This window comes from Antechinus flavipes, chromosome 6, assembly GCF_016432865.1.
Source record: "Antechinus flavipes isolate AdamAnt ecotype Samford, QLD, Australia chromosome 6, AdamAnt_v2, whole genome shotgun sequence".
NCBI classification, from domain to species: Eukaryota; Metazoa; Chordata; class Mammalia; order Dasyuromorphia; family Dasyuridae; genus Antechinus; species Antechinus flavipes.
Genome location: NC_067403.1, coordinates 241,544,013 through 241,560,359, shown reverse-complemented (window position 1 = coordinate 241,560,359; position 16,347 = coordinate 241,544,013). Strand labels below are relative to the sequence as shown.

Below are 16,347 nucleotides of genomic sequence, written 5' to 3'. Positions count from 1 at the left end.
TATGTATTTGGAAAGTATGCTATTTACAAGAATCCTAAGATAAATCCTCCTCTCTAGTTACTAATCACCCCACTTTCTAGGTTCTTCTTTTTCATAGGTCAAATCATCTTGTGCAAGTTTGCTTAAAGCAAGGTAGACATTTAAACAGAATAAACAACTCAAATACCATGAGTAACTCATATACTATTCATACTTTAACCTTCCTTCTATTATGCTGGAAAATATTGTTTTTATGACCTACTTAAAATTCTACATTCAGCTTACCCCTTCCCTAACCTAGTAGTTGACACCATAAATTTGTAATTTCCTATTTATTTAAACTTATATTTTACCTGTTGTGTAACATTCCTATTGAAAAGGTTAAATTCTTTTCATTTGAGCATATCCTCTCAAGTATTCCAAGCGCAATCATACAGAGTTAAACAGTACCACCAAAATCAGAGTAAGAAATGACCACTGACCTCTGAATCTTCTTCCAAGTTTAGTTTGTTTGCCTTCTTTTCCTACCACATCTGTTGAGCCTTGTGTAATTCCTTGTCTCATTCTTCTTGCTCAATCTCTCTGTCCTCTCTCTTTCCCCCTTTCTCTCTCCTCCCCTACTACTGACTGGTTGGCTAGTGGTTAGAGGTGGGTGGCCATCCAAATACAAGAAAAAACTTGTTCAGTTCTTGGAACAAAGGATGGAGAGCCCCAAGGGCTGCCAGAGCAACAACAGTGGTTTCCCAGACTGCTTGCTCCCAGATTCTGTCAGGACTAAGAAACTTTTAGATGAAGTTTGTTAAAATGGAAAGGAAACTGGACTAGACTTGCTGAAGGATCACTGAATGGCCATGTCAAGCCATACTACCCTTTTAGGAAAGCTGCCAACTGTTACTTCTTTTAAAAAGACAAAGATAGTCAATAAGAAAATATGTTCTTTGTATTTTGGCCTAAGGAAAGAGCTATAACTTTGCTTGTTTTTTTTTTAATCTTATTTAAAGGAAAACTGATGGGAAATGAGCACAGTACAAGTCATTATCAACTGTTATTTTTTGATGCTTATTGATCAGGAGACAGGATAAAGTGAAGGTGAAGAAAATGGTTGCTTATTCTAATTGAGTAAAAAGAGATGTAAACTCGTCTTGTCTCCAAGATCCTTCCTTCAGTGAGCCTACACAACTCCAGTAGTCCCCATGCTACACTGCATATGTACTCTTAAGGGGATGAGGATGATCCCCTCATTTACTGATGAGAAAACTGAGACCTAGAGAAGTGAAGAAATATATTCAAGTTCATAGAAGGAGAAAAGGGAAAAAAGGGCCAAACTGTACCTTGGACTTTTGTTTCTATTTAGGAATGAACAGAATATGCACGAGTGAATGAAAGGTGCTAAATTGTACCCGCAAGTCTTGTTCCATGTATACCATCATTAAATCTAATATTAAGTTTTAAGTTCACTTTTAATAAAAAAAATTATTTTTTTAAGAAAGGGTTGGAAAATCCATGTCTTTATTCTGAATCTCAAGGGAACACCAATAGCAGAAGCTTCACTGTTTGGACCACATGGCCCTACCCACCATCTGTGAACCCCAATTTTCAGAAAAGTTGGTCTGAAGACTTAAATATACATATGTGTGTGTGTGTGTGTGTAAAGTGAGAAAACCCTTTTGATCGGAATTTTAGACGTAGTGGTCTGATTGATTTAGATATAGTCTTAGAGAGAACAAAAGTTTTGTCTTTTTTTTCCAACTAGATTTTGCCTTTTTTATAAAAAGGGGTTTTCAGTCATGGGGTGCTGCTAGATGTCCATCTGCTCTGGAATGCCCAGGTCACAGTGCCTTTCACTGTGTGCTCAGAAAGTTTGGTTGGGAAGCTGAGAAGGACTTGTATTATTACAGTGAGCGAATTTCGTAGGCTTCTCACATCCCCTCAGAGTATGGTTTTCTTGTCTCCAAGGACACTCCAGTTTTCTTTGTACAAAAGACTGGCCTTGTGTGAGAGCCGCCGTTCTCTGACCTGTCCCGGGCTTTGTTCCCGATCAGCAGCCGGTGGTACAGGTGACGTTTCTGTTTGTTTCTTAGTAGCATATCCGTGGAAGGAAAAGGTATGCAGGTACCAAAACTGTCTGTTAACGAAGCAAGACATCAACCATCATCAGCTGGCACTCGTCACGTCAGTGCCTCCAGAAAGAAGCAAGACTCCTGTAGCAATTAAGCAGTACTCGCCTCCAGTCTTTCTGCAGCTGAGCCAGGAGGGCTGTGAGAAACAGGCGGCTTTGCGTAATCTGATTCAGCAAGGTAATTATATCACAGGACGAGGGAGCTTGTGCCGTAGCAGACCAAGGGCCAACCTTGGGATCGGCAAGCTTTGGCCCCAGGACTCCGCTTTGCCATATGCTGGCCGAGGCATCGGGGACCATAAGTTCCTTCATCTCTGTGGCCTCGGGCAGCTTCCTCGGACTCTAAATAACACATGAGTTGTCCATCAAGAGCAGCTGCAGGGATCTGAGCACCCCCCCCACACCCACTCTCCCAGGATGGGGACCCTAAAGGGAGAAGGACAGGGAGAAACAAGATGCCCGCCCACAGACCTCCTGGTCTGCTCAAAGAGGGTTGGCCAGTCTCTAGTTAAGGACGGTGGATGCTTCTGTCTGCTGGCCTTGGCCCTTGAGAGGCAGTGGAGATATGAGTGATTGGCCTTGGGAACTGGGACTGGGGAAGACCCTGGTCCTCAGAATGCTGCTCCTATTAATAGTTTTGTGAGTGTGGCCGAGCCCTCAGAGCCTCACTTGGACTGGATGCTAAGCTACAAATCCGTGGCTCCCCTGTCTGCTTTATTTGTAAGAACGGGCACTAATCACCTCCCTCGGTGCCGGTTTCCTAGTTTGTCACATGAGACTACTGAACTAGGTCGGTGTTTCTGAAGATAATTTTAGTTCTATAAAACTTTTTGGTTTAAACTATACTGACTGCACTTGTAAATTCTGGGGTGAAAGGGCATAGATTAACCTAGATAGACTTATCCTTCTGTATTTTGAGAAATGGAATATTCTTAACCAGTCACCTGATATTTTTGGAAAACAAGAGCATTTCTGTTCAGGGTATCTGAAAGAAAAGGGGATTTATTTACAGCTTAGGTTATGCTTTGGCCTACAGACTATAGTAGCTAACAGAATACTTCGTTTCTACAAGGGGGAAATCCTGGCCTCAGACACTTAACACTTCCTAGCTGTGTGACCCTGGCCAAGTCACTTAACCCCACTTGCCTCAGCAAAATAACAAAAACAAAAAAACCACAAGATTTTTTGGGGGGGAGGAAGAGAGAACTGGGAAGGAAGGAAAGCAATCGACATAGAGGTTCCTTCACTACCCTCAACTTGTGAGGGCTTCCTCCCATTGTCAGGAGGGAAGGAGAGGGACCAAGGTTGGGTTAAGGGGAAAAAGCAGAGGTGAACCGTTCCCTCACCCAGTGCAGATGAGGATATCTCCCTCGGTAGTGACCCTGAAACGGAGAAGCCGTATTGGCTGTTTAGGGCCTAAGGTCCCCGACTTCTTCTCTGTAGCTCCCCTCTCACACTCCCCCTCTAGGCAGCCAGGGCTGGCCAGGACACACAGGCACACACAGCCCCGATGGTACCCCCTTTGGCACCAGCCCGGGCAACCCCACTTATTTCCCTAGAGCTTCCTTATGTACTCACTGGCCGTCCAGACCAGGCTTCTCTGCCTTTTTTTCCCTCGACATCTACTTGCAGAGTTAATATTTTAGAAGGGAAATGTGTCTAGAACAGTCTTTTCATGAACTCCTATGTACAAGAGGTGAGGTCGTTTATGACATGTGTCTGGGATTTTGTGGCAATAGTACCCCTCAGAACCCTGTCTTCTCCAGCCATGAAACCATTCGAGTCCAGGCCGATGCGGTGCTTGACACCGAGTATGTCTGCCTTCCTCTTAAATCTCAACTCTTGGTTCTTAAGGGAAACAAGTGCTTTTCTGAGTAAATCCCAAGGTCGGGTCAGAATTCCTTTCTCCCCAGCCATCTGGCCCGGCTGCATCTTAATCCCTCAGTTCTCTGACCAGAAAGCTCTTTCCCAGACTCACAAAGGTCATGTTCAGTTTATATTAGCTAACTCAAGCTATTTTCTAGTTCCCTTGACTAGAAATGCTGCTAATAACCTCAAGTTTCTTTTTTTTCCAACTGATTTTAGTTACCTCTTGGCTTGGTTCAAACTTCATGCCCTTAATCATCCTTGCTCCATGCTTTCCCAGCAGTGCACTGTCTTCTTTAGGCTGATATCTTCGAGCATCCTTATTTTTACCTGTAAGCACAAGATAACATCGACAGTGAAAGGAAGTATCATTTGCCATTTCATAGCATATATAATTGGAAGAGGGGCTAATCACGTGGAAGTATTCCCTACAAGGTCTATAGCAGGCCCTCAGAGCTTCAGGAGAGGCCTCCGTTTTAATTCCAGCTCTGCTTGCTTCCTAATTGTGCGACTGAAGACAAGGCCCTTCACTTTTTTGGATGCTTCCTCCTCTCTAAAATGAGGGGTTGGACAAGATCTCTAAGGCTCCTTCCAGCTCTACAACCAGTGAGGACTATGGTTTGGTCCATCATAATAAAAAGAGAGTTCTCAAGGAATCTCCAAAAAGCTAGATTTGGTCTTCTGCCCATTTAAAAGCTTCTTTCTCCTCCCCTTCCAACCCTGGAATATTTCAGTGCCTAGCGCACCAAGGGCATTTTTTGTCAAATACACTGCCATTCTTCACTAGAACCCCTATTACAAATGCAGGAAATAAATTGGTTCCAGGATATCAAATTAATGAGCTCAAATTCTCTCTTCCATATACTAAGGTGCAACATGTAGAGATATGTGAGCCCTATTGCTAATCTTTAAGCTAAAAAAAAAGCGGAAGATTTAAGTAGCCATCCTCTAAAAAAAGTGGGCAGAGACTAGAATCCTGAGATGACTTTCATTGTAACCTCCCTCAGGATAGCAACTATTTCCTAATAATTTTATTCCTTTTCCCCATTCTCCCAACCAGTGCCCAGTATATATGAGGTGAACAATGGTTTAGTGAACGAAACACCAATTGAACATCTACCATATGTCTAGTACTGTAGAGTTAAGTACTGTGGCAAGGAATAAATTGCTCTTTTGGAACGGTGCCAAAAGGACAGGCCTAAGACTAAAAGATTTTTCTTTCAACCTATTATGATGTTCATCATTGGAAGAAGCTTATTTCTCACCTATCACAAGTCTAGTCCAAAGGATCTGGGAGCATACGGTGCACTGTATTTTATAGAAGAGGCAATGCGAAGTTTTGGTTTGTTTCTCCATGTTAATCAAATCTGTCTCCTTTCTTCAACTCCATCCAGGGAAGTGGATACCATCACAAACTTCATCTATAACACCCAGGTACTACAGAGATATACGTGAGAAGATTAAACTTGCACTCATACTAGTAGTAATTATTGCCCATAGCTAGCCCAAGTAATCTCCCATAATTCCATTGAACATTATCATGTCTACCATGTGAGAGAGCAAGTGTCATTTAACTTCTGGTCAGTTGAAAAAAATATGCCAAATATTGCTCTCGATCTTAGTGACACAGTGGAAAGGCACTATGGCAGGAGACAAAGGCTCTAGTCACCACCCCGCTGAAAAGTAGCTATTTTACCTAACTCTTAATATAGAGAAGAGTACCTGCCCTATCTATTACCTCATATGGTAGGATTAATTTCAAAAATGCACATGAAAGTGCTTTTAAAAATATGAAATACCATATAGAAGAAAAGCATCAATTACCACCATTAGTTAACAATATATCCTTTTATGAGATTATAAAAAACTGTTAAAATACTGGGTACTAATTACTCTCTGCTGGTTAATAACTATTATACTGGATTGCAACCCACAGCATCCAAGCCTCAGGATTTTCCTGCATGATCCAGTAATGCAAATATCATCCATATGACAGGGAAAACCACAGTGGGCACCAGCAGCTGAGCTTGTGATGCTGAACATGTGATGCTAACCAGAGACTTAAAGATGACAGGAAACTGAATGGTGGATCATGAAAATGTCTATGTGGCAGGAAGGAGACAGTACTTGCAGCAATTAGGCATTATTGTGTTAGAATATAAATCCTAATGAGGCAAATTACTGGCAGTTGAGTAAAATGTTTATATACATATGTAGTGGGTTGTGGGGGGAAATTACTATTTTCTGTATTGACAGCCAATAAATTATAGCTATTTTGTGATGACTGTGTTTCCAAAATTCTTTAGAACCTATATTCTCCCTCACCTGGGACTTACTATACAAATTCACAACTCCAGAATCAAGAATCCAGAAGTCTGTGTGATTTAAGAATGGATATTATCCCTCTCCAAAACCTCATATGCAAGTTGTTTGCTTGGGCTAGCACTGCATTATTCCATATAAAATATACGAAAAGACATCACCATGGAACCAGCTCTCCCTTCTTCCAAGTCTTGGTTCCTTTACCAATCTAGTCAACAGTTGAACAAATCATTTTCCACCCGGATGCTTTTTTTCTCAGTTGTAAATGGGAAAAAGCATCTTTGCTATTTGTGCCCTTTAGCATAGTCTGTACCAAGTGGACCTATACCATTTTTCAGTGGGAGACTAGTCCATTAGAAGCTTCTCCTCCCGCCATTTTAAAAAATTTGTAGGAAGCTTTTGTCTTCCAGTAACAGAGATGGAAAACTTGGCTCATGGAGCCCCTGGGTCCTGGAGTTTTAAGAATATAAAACCACCTAGTGTTAACTCCCCATTGGTCCTATGCTAATTTTATTCCAGAAGCCCTTTCTGATCTATTAGTGTTCTTAGCATGGCACTCACTCATACATCTTAATCCCATAACCTTTAATGTGCTCAAGGATTAAATTTTCTATCCTTCAAAAATTTTTTCTAATTTCAAGAAAATTATGGTGTTTGGGGCTCTCCTTCCTAGACCCTCAGGGTTTTTGTCATTTCTGGAATTTTCCTTCAAGAATTTTTTTTTTATGGATCTTAGATTCCTCATTTAAAGTAACCCAATCTGACACCAACAGCCCTAGCCTTTTGTTACACCTGTTAACAAAACCGTTTCCAAGAGATTATCTTCCCAAGTTCTCTACTTCCATGGCCTTCAGTTTAGAAGGCTTGATAGGTGATCAAGGATCCATTTTCCTGCTCCAAATCCCAGTGTTCTGAATAGGGGAAATGTATGACTTGAACCCTAACCCCAACCTTCTCTTCTTACAGCCCAGGTTCCTTGCTACTTCCATTGAAAGGATTACAGCCCAGACTTGGGAACAGCAGACATTGTTACTTTAGTTACACCATGTAGATTTGCCCTTTTCCTGGAGATTGATGCCATACATCCATGCTTGGATGGCATGCCACCCAAAGGCTTTCAGTAATAAATGATTCACGCCTTACTCCAGGGGTACCTACTTGTAGATTGTTCAACCTATTATTTACTAATAGCACCCAACAGTTGGCTGTGGTTTCATATGGTCGACTCTTAATTCAGGCATTTTCAATGGGTTGATACTGGCTAGGGTCTTGCTGATCTCTCAGTTGTTGGAGCCGCCCCTCCATCACCCCTCATTTTAATAATCTGAGCAAGGAAGAGAGCATTCTTTTCGAGGCTCTGTTCAGCAACCTCTTAACCATAAGACTGGGGAAAATTTACAAGTAGCTCCTCAGAACTTAAACTTTTCAATCAGTTAATGTGGATTTATCCAACTTTTTCACAATATGGAAGCCTGATGATCATGTGGAGCTCCTTCTTAGCAGAGGCAATTTCATTTCTATTCTAATCTTTAGAAATCTGCTGAAAAGTTCCTATCAAGTAGGATCTCATAAGAAACAAGGGAACTACTTGTCCACTGGAAAGAGCATTGAATCTGTGGTCTGATGTTTTACCTCACTTGAGTCTCAATTTATTCCTCTACAAAACGAGGGGATTAGGTTAGGCCAAGTCTAAGGTCCTTTCTGGTTCTAAATACTGATAAAATTCTGTGCAGGCAACAAAGTTAACATGCCCAAATCAGATTAGTCTGAGGTTTCTGAGAGTAGTCTCCTAGGAGAGGAGGTGGAGAAAGGGAAGTCTTATAAAGAGTCTTAATGTGGTTTCAAGTGTGAAGGCCAGCATTTCTTTCAAGATAAAGCTCTCCCCATTCCCACCTCTCACCCTTATGAAAAGGCAGGTTTGGAAGGGGCCTCGATGTTATATGGGAGATGGGATAGCTACAGTGAAAATGAGCCCAGTAAGGCTGAAAGACAATTTTTTATGCCTTTTTCAGGTCGCTGTGCTGGATTCCAAAAGTCACGTCGATGTCCATGCTGCTGGACAAAACTTTCTCTCTGACCCCTAAGCTCCCTGTAAAAAGGAAACGGAACAAAAACAAATGGAAACTTCCTGGAAGACCTAACCTGACCAAGAAAGATCAGCACAGTCTTCTTGGAGAAAGGGGAAAACTTAAAGCAAAAAGAAAACATGGCTTCAAACCTTCACTGATATCCAAAAAAGAATTCAAAAGGACAATGAATTCCTTGAATATCGTTAACTTCTCATAAGAGTCTAACTTCTCAGAATTAAGACTCTCACTGACGGCACGGCACGGCAAAAGGATGTCCTCTGAAGGAATGCTTCAGTCCACAAGCTAACAAACACCGGCAAGGCAAGTTACAAAGGATAGAAAGAGTAAGGCAAATTTGACTTGCCATCACTGCTGCTTCGACAAACTCAAAATGAAAAATCACAGGCAACTTCTCTCACTTGATACCAGGCTAACGTAAAGCAAAAAGGATCCAATTTGTAATCTTCTCTAATGCTGGAATTTTTCTGAAACTCAAGATTCTAGGTGGAGAAGGCGGCAGGATGGGGAAGAGACTTCTCAAGAATCTCTAGGATTGATCCAAACAAATGTCACTTAATTTTGTGTTTTGCTTTTTTTTCCTCTATTTTTCATAACATTCTCATCTCCAATGTCTGTGTCTTTTCCCCCAATGTGAGGGTTTGGGGCACAGGACTTTTCTCAAGAGCCTTCATGAGGACCTTCATCTTTCCAACTAAGCAAACATGAGGATCTTTTGAAAGTGGAATCTGATGTCACAACTTTGACTCCACATTAACCCTTGCTGTTCTCTGTATTTCCAAGCAAATCCAATTCCCACCACAAATTCTGCTTGAAGACGACCAAGAAAGTCATTTCCATTTGATGATCCATCATTTGTATTTTTGACAAACACTGTTTCCCCCAGGAAATGTATTTTTCTTATCACACTGCATTTACCCATTACATGCAGTTGATTCTTTAGGGCAGTAAGCCATCTCTGTCCTTTTTCTTTAATAAAGTCCTGTTTTGCTTCTAAATACTGTTTTTGTTAACTTATTTAATGCCAATTTAATATGAAGCACTGAAATGTACTAAGGACTATATAACATTAATTTTTGTGTTCAGTTCTAATTCGTCATGACTCCATTTGGGATTTTCTTGGCAAAGAGTAGTTTGCCATTTCCTTCTCCAGCTCATTTTACAGATGACAAAACTGAGAGAAACATGGTTAAATGCCAAGGGTCACACAGCTATAGTGTTTGAGGCTAGGTCGGGCACTCTATCCATTGTTCATCCTAGTGCCCCAAATAAGTTAACAAAGCTAGCAAATTGTAAGGAGGCATTATGGAAAATTTAGCCACTTAAGTTACCAAAGTGTGGCTTGGTATCATCATTACCCACAGTATTTATGGATCACTTAAGAATGATTTGGAGAAAGGCTTGGCTCCTCTCTTATTACCTCCAGTTACCAGTTTGAAAGGAAGGGAATGGGAAAACTAAGACTTGGAGAGATGGGAAGATGAGAGGAAGAGAAAAAAGATAAAATGAAAAGAGCAAAGGGTAGAAGAGAAGAGAAAGTAAAAGCAAAACAAAGTGAAAAAAGGGAGAAAGGATGAAATTTTGAAAATTCTCAATTACATATAAAAAAGTTTAAATATTCATTTTGTAAAACTTTTTTGAGTTCCAAATTTTCTTACCTCCCATACTTCCTTGAAGAGGCAATTTGTCTACATATAGATGTCTACATACACACACGTATAGGCACTAGATGGACACAGTAGTATTGCTAGAGCCAGGGAATGCAGAGTTTGATTGCCCTTTGGGCACAGCTTTAATTAGTCACACCACCATGGGCAGTAGTCTGCCTTAGTGACCCAATTTTTGTCATTTTCTTTTTCTGATATTTAAGCCAATCTGACAGGTATGAGGTACTACCACAGTTGTCTTAATTTGCATTTCTTTAATCAAAGTTTTTTTTTTTTTTTTAATATGACTATAGTTAGCTTTGATTTGTTCTGAAAACTGCCTGTTCATATCCTTTGACCATTTATCAACTGGGGAATGGAACTGTATTCTTATAAATTTGATTCATTCTCCCTATATTTGAGGAGGTCTTTATCAGAGAAACTTGCTAAAAAAATTTTTTTTCAATAGCAGACTATGTCAGATTGCCTTCTGAATGCCCCAAGATGGTGGATTTCAATTTTCAAAAAAGTGGCACAGTAATGTCCTTTTACTGCTTCACTTCAGAACAAATAACACAATTTGTAGGACACAAGTTTAGGACATAAGTTAAAAGTCAATTTCTGTCAAGAATTAAATTCAACAGATATTAAACATAGAAAGCACTGTGGTGGGCCCTGAGGATACAAAGATGTCAAAAGTCAAAGAGATTAAAAATAAAAGTCAAATAGATGATAAGGTCTATGTCCTTTAAGAGCTTAAAATTCTCCAGGAAGAAGAGTAGGGATCCGCCAAATTTGCAGAGAAGGATATAATAAAGATAGAATGGGATGAAGGCAAAAGAGAAGTCCAAAATGTTCTGGGACTACTCGAGATCATATTCAGCTGGGGAAATTAGGCAAGACACAGGGGAGTGTCTGAGCTGAATTCTGATGAACGGATTCAGAAAGTCCTATATGAGGGGGGAGTACATTACAGAAATGAGGGAACAATGTTGTAAATCCAGGTCACCAGTGAGATTCTATCATGTCATAATGTTACATGGTACGTACAGTGCCGGGAACAAAAGTGTTTTTGTGTTTTTCAGAAAAGACTGCTGGGAAAATATTTTTGTAATAGCAGTTTACTTACCATAAAGTCCCACTATGGCATGGGACTTGTGACCCTGAGTTCTCCCAAACTTTGGCAGGTTCTGCCACCCTGGAAAGTTATCAAGAATGGTCTTAGCAACAGCTGGCATCTGCTTTCCAAGGACCAGCCTGGTAGCTAAGTACCAAGAGGATTTACAACTAAGAGGCTGGACCCCTTTTGCCCTCACTGATCCTCAGGCTGCTAGGCTCTGCGCCCCCCTCCCCAATCTGCTATCTTCACTTCCCTGACTTCCTTCAAGACTTCTGCAGAAGGCTTCTTTGATACTGCTCTTGCCTTTTGCCTTGAAATTCCCTATTCTATATGTCATGTTCCTAAATATCACAGTTGTCTCCTCCATTAGAATGTCAGTTCCCTTGAGAACAATAAGAGTGTTTTGACCTTCACTATATCCACAGCACTTAACCCAGTGTTAGGACAGAGTTAACCATTTAATAAACGATTGTAAATGACTGGCAATGGATTGGCCATGGCAAGCACCACACACACACACACACACACACACACACACACACACCATACTTTAATTGCCCTTGTTCCAGAAAGCCCCCCCTTTTCCATTTCTTGTAATGGTAGCAGATAATGAAAAGGGTCGGATCCAGAATCATAGATTTTAGACCTACAGATCTGTAACTTGGCTATTGTTACTCTAAATGAGAGAACAGAAAACTAATGACCAAGTGGACATATTACTGGAGGAAGTTAGCATGTCAATCTTCATATTCTCACTGTACACAAAACAATAAATTATAATTAAATGGGAGAGTGGTTCACAGATTCTCCTTAGAGAGGTAGACAAGGAAACTGGAAAAGCTGGTTTTATTCTGCACCCAAAGGCAGTAAGATATCACTTCATGGGACATTGTGTCATCTTACTGCATATGTTAAATAAATTTTTGCAAAAAGACCACCATAAAAAAAAATAACTGCAAGGACAGCTAGGTGGTGCAGTGGATAGAGCACCAGCCCTGAAGTCAGGAGGACCTGAGTTCAAATGTGACCTCAGACACTTAACACTTCCTAGCTGTGTGATCCTAGCAAGTCACTTAACTCCAATTGCCTCAACCAAACAAACAAAAAAATACAATTGATGTGTCAGTGTCTTCAAATGGTACAGAAATTCTAATAGAATTCACTAAGTTTCCTGTTAAGGACCATGCCTAAGTGAGGGAGCAGATGAGTTCTCCCAGAACTTCCACAACTATGAATCATAACACTTGAAGGAGTTGCAAAGCAGCCTTTACTAACAGAGATGTTTCTTGTGGACTAGGAATGAAATAAATTGGAGGCAAGAAAGAAGAAGAGAGAAGTCAGATAACGAAACTGCCTAGGACACCTCTCAGTCTCCTTGTATCATCATCATAATCCTCTCACATCCATTCTACAGATCTGAGTTAGACCTCCAGCAGCCACTGGCAGGTGGTTCCTGTATCACAAGTTTCCCTTCCCCCAATCAAATCAATATATGCTTTAATATTCAGTCATTTCAATTCAAAGACAGATATAGGTAAGAATGTATATGGGAAAACCGATCAGGAAATAAGAATGAGATTAGTCAAAAAGGATTAAACTATTCAAGAGCCTCACACCTACAGATCATAAATACTTTAAGAAAATAAGCAATAAGACAGCAATACAGTGATTTGGGACAACACCAAAAGACCCACGATGGAAAATGCCATCCACAGCCAGAGAAAGAACTAAAGAGTCTAAATGCAGATCCAAGTATATTATCATCACTTTTTCTTTCTTATGATTTTTCCCTTTTGTTCTGATTCTTCTTTCATAACATGATGAAGGTGGATATATGTTTAATATGACTGTATATGTATAACCTATATATATAGATAAATAATATGTAAAATGATTTGCTGTCTTAGAAAGGGGAGGAAAGAAGGGAGAGAGGAAGAAAAAAATTGGAAATCAAAATCTTATAAAAATAAACATTAAAAACTTAAAAAAAAGAAAATAAAACAATAAAAACCTGACATGTATGGTAAGCACCTAAGAAGGTCCAAGAAAATGAAATTGATTGAATTTTAATGGACAGGAAATTGTATTATTGATATATAAGTCCTACCTGAATGAACTATGTGAATATAATTAGACCACCATTATCAGAGCAAACATCAAAATTATTACAAAGCAAGAAAAAGAAAAATGAGAAAAAAGAAAATGGTACAAAACAAATTCAATCGTGTCATATTCAAACAAATTACTGATAACAAAAAGTGGGTACTAGATAGAAAAACGATATAAACCCAAACCATAACAATCTAATATAGAAATTTAGTTGATATAAATTCACTTCTATAATAAGAGGTATAAAAGATCCTTTAAAAACATCCCAGTCAACAATTTACTTGCCAAAAAAAGAGACTTAGTAGCTGAAGGTTAACACTAGCTTAAGCTACAAATTCATTTGTAAAATCTAATAGAAAAGGATGAGGAAAGATCACTTGCAATAAATATCCCCTCTCTGTTGGGAAAAAAAAAAAAGGCTAGAAAAAGTAAAATTATTTTAAAGAACACTCAGAAGCTGATCCAACTTTCCAAAAAAGATCACAATTTATCCCAAGAGCATTTAAAGATGAAAATGGAAAGTCAACAGGGGAAAAAAATGTAAAAGATCTGCAAAGTTTTGATAACAAACTGTCATTATCATGGACAGCAGAGTCACTACCCTTGGACTCTTGACATCACAGTTCCAAATATGTTCCTAAAGTAGTTATGTTACTAGAAAAAACATAGTTGGGGAAATCAGACATATTAAAACTAAGGCTTTTAAAACCTTGAGATCGTGAAATGACACTTTTGAGAGTGCTGAAAGATCAATTCACAGCTATCCGGAAGGGTAGGTAATTGAAGCATAGAAAAAAAGATTCTTAAACATTACTGATGAAAGGAAGTAAGGGAAGGAAGGAAGAAGGAAGGAAGGAGAGAGAAAGAGAGGAAGGAAAGAAAAGGCACTGAAAAAAATCAGCTACCAATCTAAATGCCTTCTTTCCTATCTATATCAAATTTCCAAGAACCTACTGGACACATGCAGCTGAGGAATCTTTGATGGAGACATTAGCAGAGTAGAGACAGGCTTTCATGAATAATTTTACACAGCAAACCACATCTATCACAAAATTAATCCAAAGATAAGAAGATCTCACTGTACTTGATGATTTAGAAACATTTGACCTAGCACAATTAAAACACCATCTTAAAGACTATTTCCAGCCATATATGGTCTCCCATCCAAATGGCAAAATTACTATATTCAAGACATGTAATTTTGTTGCAAATGCTTTACAGCTTTAAAAGAATTAACTATTGCAAAAAATAAAGACCTTGATGATTAACATCACAATCTTTTAAAATGATCATTAGAAGCTTGTTTGCTAAAAGTAAATGAGACAAAAAAATTTTTTAAAAAGCTTGTTTGCTGATAGTTTACTGGTAGGAACTACACAGAGAATTGTGACTGACGATATCCATTCTTGGACTGACATTATCCACCTCATTACAGATAGGCTATAAAATATAGGATAAATAGGTCAATAGAATGGAAATATAGAGCCCAAAATAGAGTATTTCAAGACCAAGTCTGCTATGAAATGGAGAGACAAGGAAATAAAATCAGACACCTTTAGGCTTGGATGAGGCAAAAACAGGGAAAAAACCTCCAAAACCTGACACTTCTCTTTTGAACAATCTGAAATAATATAATGGAAGAAGCAGAACTAAGTTATCCTCTAAGCCAGGAGTTCTTAACCTAGGGCCTATGCCTTTTTAAAAAATATTTCGAAACTATTTCAATATAATTAGCTACCTCTACAGTCTTATGTATTTTATTTGCTACATTTTAAAAATATGACTTTGAATTGCACGTTTAACATATATGGGATTACTTGCTGTCTAAGGGAGAAATGACTTGCTGGCTAGGGAGGGAGAAAAATTTGGAACACAGGGCTTTGCAAGGAGGAATGTTGAAAACTATCTTTGCATGTATTTTGGAAAATAAAGCTATTATTTGTTTTAAAATATATATATGATTCTGAATAGGGGCTGCCAATAGGATCAATAACACAAAATAGATGAAGAATCCCTGATCTAAAATTCACTGTCTTCTGAGAAGACCCTTGACCTTGAAAGAGATGACATCTCAAAATTCTCTTCTAGGAGGACCTTGTGGTCACATCTCTATGCCTGGTTATCATATTTGTCAGAATGATTCTCTTGTAGCTTTAATTGGCTTTTCTCCCTCTTCTGGTCAATTCAACATGTATTGGCCAAATCAGGCCTCAGACATGTTTTTTTTTTTTTTTTCCTTTTCAAGAGATGTCTTTTATTTTATCTGTCATCTCTATGTGGATAATTCCCCAAAACTCTGTCTCCCCAGAGTACCTTGCTTACCATCCATTTCCTCAAACCAGTCAGCCACAGAAGCAAAATACATGGAGTCAGCATTTTAGAATGCAGCCATATAACCCACAGCTGTCCTATTTTACCTTTACAAGAGGATCTGTACCCATATCTCAGCACTTAGTATATATTTAATGGAGGAATATGTGGAATTTGTTGATGGAGTCAAGGTCACAATGAAGAACACTGGAATTGTTTTAAGGGTCTTGGCCAAACTCCTGGTGGTGAACCTCTCCAGTAGGACCTGACAGAGCTAGGAATCGGAGGTTCACCTTCACCACACAGTAGGTCATCAGAGGACTCTTGAGGGGAATATTGTCATGTAATCTGTTTTTTGCATTTTAGTCTTGTCTCTCCAATTCTAGGGAGCTCTAAACTCTAAAAGTAGGATCAGGGTTTATATTTCTTTCCCACAACGGTGCATAAATGATCCTGGAATATTTGGTCACACACCTAAGCTTCCTTTTCAACCTCAGTTCCATTATTTCCTTTTTATGTTACTATGAAAATGGATGATCCCAACCTGTTTCTCAGAGTTGACCTGTCGTCATTTAGCCTGTTTGGGTCAGTTCCCTCCTAAGATGGCCTAGAAAGTCAGGCTTTCCAGAGTCGGAAGCCCCAAGTCCACAGGTGACTTCTGACCCCCTAGTTGTGTGACCCCAGGAAGTGCTTGTCTGTTCAGGATGTGCATGGTGCCTTTCTCCCAGGACTGTTCTCAGGATCAAATGAGATCGCTGCAAAACACTCTGAAAACTTTAAAATGGCCAT

At 39.4% G+C, this 16,347-nt stretch overlaps 1 protein-coding gene across 8 annotated transcripts in view; it reads left to right on the top strand.

Moving 5' to 3' along the window:
- The window catches only part of AGBL2 (AGBL carboxypeptidase 2), a 60,101-nt gene extending 50,730 nt beyond the window's left edge, over positions 1–9,371 (top strand). For 4 of the 8 annotated variants that reach the window (XM_051963841.1, XM_051963845.1, XM_051963844.1 and 1 more), the window contains 3 exons: positions 2,061–2,276; positions 5,359–5,398; positions 8,299–9,371. In XM_051963841.1, the coding sequence (XP_051819801.1) occupies positions 2,061–2,276; positions 5,359–5,398; positions 8,299–8,572 (530 nt within the window). In that variant the 3' untranslated portion in view covers positions 8,573–9,371. The other 4 variants (XM_051963842.1, XM_051963847.1, XM_051963848.1 and 1 more) reach the window with 4 other exon arrangements.
- The last annotated feature ends 6,976 nt before the right edge of the window (positions 9,372–16,347 follow it).